The sequence below is a fragment of the Topomyia yanbarensis genome, chromosome 3 (assembly GCF_030247195.1).
Source record: "Topomyia yanbarensis strain Yona2022 chromosome 3, ASM3024719v1, whole genome shotgun sequence".
Classification (NCBI taxonomy): Eukaryota; Metazoa; Arthropoda; class Insecta; order Diptera; family Culicidae; genus Topomyia; species Topomyia yanbarensis.
In genome coordinates, this window is record NC_080672.1 from 149,862,171 (window position 1) to 149,866,347 (window position 4,177).

Genomic DNA, 4,177 nt, shown 5'->3' on the forward strand with positions numbered 1-4,177 from the left:
TCAATTTTACCGATTTTCAAAAAACTATTTCTATTGCAGAGATATTACATTATTACCATAATTTAAACTAAGCGTTTCTGATTCGGTTGGTGTATAACTGTTTAAAATCCATGTAGTAATAGCGAAGTTATAAGCGTGCAAACCTTACATAGTTTCGGTACATAGGACATATTGTAGATTTTAGAATGACACCTAGCCCCAGATAGTGGAGTAAGACATTTTCAATATCAAAAAATACATTTTTGCTACCTCCATCATCGAGTGCGGCATCTCACCCGCAATTGTGATGCGGTATCTATCCCAATTGCATGGGAGAGGTGCCACACAACGAATTCTATTCTATTCAGCTATTTAACTGATATATGATTTACCAACAAAAACGCACAATTTAAAAAGAAACGATATTTTATTGTGGTACTGACAATTTTCTGTACTCCGCGATGCAACTCTGCGCACATAATCATCAAAAACATTTTGTGGGTTAACTTACATCTCCAGTGTTGACTCGGAATATGACATTACCGTTCTAAAGTGACACTATATACAAGACATAGAGAGTGCGGCATCTCACCCGACGCGGCATCTCTTCCGAAATTACCATATATTAAAAGATAAATTATTAGTCACGACAAAAGGTTTTTGCAATGTTAATAGGACCACAGTGAGTAATAACGATTTGTATAGAGTAAGATGGTGTGCACCTCTCTACTCTGTAGGCAACAGAACTGAAGTTGAAACTGATTTCGCAAATCGCAAGATGTTCTATTCGTAGTCATGTGATTTAAAATAGTGGACTAAATATCTTCTAAATATTTGTTGTAGCATATACCGGTTTATATGAGGTACTATTGTTTAAAATAAATTTCAATGCCAGATTCCTAAACTAAGAAATCGGCTATAAAATATTAGTCCAGGCATTTTTTTGATAATGCTGCTGATAAATCGACCCATTGTTTACTCAGAAAAATAAATTGTTTGCTTGTTAGCCATATTTGCGCACATCAATGTAAGCTAAATTTAGAGTATCCATTTATCAGGTATTTTCTGTGCCATAAAACAATCCGATTTCCATCTAACACAATAAACATCTACTTTAGAAACTCTGCAGACATGGTAAGCGTTTCTGCAGTAGCTCTTAAAATAACCACCTCACACATCAGATAACGTTACGGCACGAAACCATCAAGAGGAACAAAAGCCCGATAAAACCTAGAGGTGACCGGTAATCAGAAACCACGTAATAAATAGGCAGTCTGCATTTGACACCAGACAGTAATCACTCAATAGCTAGTGCTGAAACTGTGAACTCGTCAGTCAACCAGATATATCCGCGAAGTTGCTTCTGGTTTGATTTCTCCATTACGACGTCACGCTATTCATCCCTCGGCGGTCGGTTCACAGGAAGAAGGCATTCCACTATGTATAAGCTGCTCATCGTATTTGCTCTAGCAGGGGTGATAATCGCCGCTCCTTCGCAGGTGTGTAAGTTCCCACCTATCTACCTATGTAGGAAGCCATCGCAATTTGATTTCCAACAGGAAGAGAAACAAGAAAAGCTTTTTCCTGGTATTACAGAAAAAGGTTCCCCAGAAAATTTATTCTAGATTTTCCTCTCCAACGTTCTGCTATTTTTTGGGTGCTTTGTAAAATTTTAATGAAATTATACTGCCGCCAGAGAAACAAACGAATGAGTATTGCATGGATGTGCTATGGTGATTGTACCGGGGAAAATGTTTCAGGTGAATGGAAAGCATAAATTGTTGGAAGGTTAGCAGTGAGGTGTCTGGATAAGAGCAGCTAGTTTAATGTTCTGTCTCCCCTTTTTATCGGTTTTTACATTACACGTTAGTGATAGCGTTGAGCACCGTGTTATAGTTTTGTATCGTTTGAGGTGGCAACAATTTTTTATGCTGTCGAATTAATCATTTATGGTTGAAAAATACAATTTTGTGCTTTCCACAGTGTGAAGAGGTTGATGGCGAGACTGGATTAGTTCGCCAGTGCTTTGATGTGAGTAAAACTCAACTTGACACAAATTATTCATAAGTGTCCAAGGTAAACATCGATTATATTTTGAAAACAGGATCTACTCGATTCTTTCAAAGGACATGTCAACGAATTACGCGGAACGATAGACGATATGCGCCGGACATTCGGCGTTCTGCTTGAGCGTCGCAAACGCTGCAATGAACTTCCCCGTGACGATCCACCAACGAGACCGCAGCAAATCGCTATCAACGCTTGTGAAAAGGCATGGCGTTTAAATGTGGTTGCAGAACTGAATCGTCTCACTGTCATCATTAATCAGCATATAGTGGTAGGACGTGATTTGGTTACAGAATTCTTTGAATGTTCTGGAATCAGCCTACACGTCGATCTACGTGTGGAACTGCAGGTCTGGACCGTTTCTAGTTAACCGAATTTATTGGTTTCCTTTTACGATTTGATAAAAATTCAAGTATAAATTCCTTTTGTCTTATCAGTGTCTAACTAAATTAACTTTAATAATGGTTTTAAATTATTCTTTTGTACTAAAAGTATATATTTTCATTTATTACCACAGCGCGAAGAGACTGGAGACGAATCCAACATTATTTCTGAGTGCTTCGATGTGAGTAGTACTGAACAGAGTTAAACAATATCAATTAATTAATTTCTCCCTCGAAATAGGATCTACTCGACTCTATTGAGGCTGAAAATATTGATGAACTGGCCGGAGTCATATCCGATGCTCGTCAAACATTTGTCTATCTTATTGAGCGCCGTCGACGCTGCAACGAGCTTCCACGGGATGATCCGCCAACGCGATTACAAGAAATTGCAATCAACGCTTGTGAGAATGCCTGGCGTTTGAGTGTGGCCATCGAGTTGGCTCGAATTACGGCGGCCATCAATGAACATGTGGAAAATGGGCGAGATTTGATCGGAGATTTTTCCGAATGTTCGGGCATCAGCTTGCCACATCCATGAGAGGAGCAGACACGTTGATTAATTTTTGAACATCGTCTGCGTAAAATTTGTTTACCTGTATCGGTATTTCGATTCTATTTTTGACAATGTCCATAAATATCGGTTTTGGAGGGCGTTGAATATTTGTGCAAATAGAACAATCTGTAAATGCTTTTAAAGATCGTAGTAAAGATTTTTTTGGTGAAAACATGTTCTGCAATTTTTTTATAAACAGAAAGATTACAACCCACTCACAGGTGAAAAAGTTCTTTTACCTCTTATGTTACTTTATTTATGCTTCAGAAAATTGACACTAGATGAAGCGACAATGATTACTTAGTTTGTTTGCAAGTTTGTAGTTTTAGTTTGAGCAGTGCTTTTATTTGTTAACAGTTAACATATATCTGAAAAATAAAACAGCATGGGACTAAAAACTACCAAAACTAATTATCACGCAAAATCAAGAACTCGAAAATGGTAAAGTAGGGGAGTTAACCCAATAGTGGATAAACTATGTCAATGCTTAGACAATTTTAATAGAAAAATATCTTTGTACATATTCTGTAGTTGTGTTTATATAAAAGACTATTAAAATCTACGATTTTGAAAATCCCCATATGTAAGATAAACCGGTATTTTTTGCAAATGGTGTAAAAGGGATCCGTAAGATCTAATAGTTGCACTAGTGTGCCTTCAGTTGTACGTCTATGTTCCTATAGTTGTGCTATATGCTTTCCCAACCTACCATTCTAATCACTTTATCTTGCACCATTGTAATAAATAAAATGATTAGAAAATTAAACAATAATGTGATAGTATAAAAAATAATTATGTTATTTTGAGATGTTCTGCAGGAAATATCATAAAGAGAAAAAATATTAAAAGTATACATTATGATAAGTCCTCCAGCTCAGTTTAAAAGTTTCAGTTTGTCCGATTTCTGCTGTTTCAAAGAACAACCCAAAGTCACGCACTTTGCTGGTTTTGCTTTCTTTTTATTAACTCTTGTCTCTTTCTTAGTATTTCGTTCTTCTTGTCTTGTTATTTCCTGTATTTCTTTTAGTTAGCCCCAATGGGTGTAGCATAGATTATCCAGCAATGCCATTCACGAAAGCATTCTCCACAACTTTGCCGAAGACACCAGCGCATTCCTTCTACAAAAAATTAAAAAATCTCAAATCCATCAGAAATAAAGAATAAAAGCGTAGCAGCAAATGACAGACCAATC

At 36.8% G+C, this 4,177-nt stretch overlaps 1 protein-coding gene across 1 annotated transcript; it reads left to right on the forward strand.

Annotated features, from left to right (window-relative positions):
• The first annotated feature begins 1,315 nt into the window (after positions 1 to 1,315).
• LOC131692896 (uncharacterized) lies at positions 1,316 to 3,078 on the forward strand. The gene is made up of 5 exons (XM_058980269.1): positions 1,316 to 1,478; positions 1,963 to 2,010; positions 2,084 to 2,395; positions 2,564 to 2,611; positions 2,671 to 3,078. Exons 1-5 carry the CDS (start codon positions 1,419 to 1,421, stop codon positions 2,968 to 2,970), a joined length of 768 nt encoding a protein of 255 aa, XP_058836252.1. The 5' UTR covers positions 1,316 to 1,418; the 3' UTR covers positions 2,971 to 3,078.
• The last annotated feature ends 1,099 nt before the right edge of the window (positions 3,079 to 4,177 follow it).

Coding starts and splice junctions, on each gene's coding strand:
- LOC131692896 (XM_058980269.1), top strand. CDS start 1,419: ATGTATAAGCTGCTCATCGTATTTGCTCTAGCAGGGGTGATAATCGCC. Junction 2,011..2,083: donor TAGTTCGCCAGTGCTTTGAT/GTGAGTAAAACT, acceptor TTTTGAAAACAG/GATCTACTCGATTCTTTCAA. Junction 2,612..2,670: donor TTATTTCTGAGTGCTTCGAT/GTGAGTAGTACT, acceptor CCCTCGAAATAG/GATCTACTCGACTCTATTGA.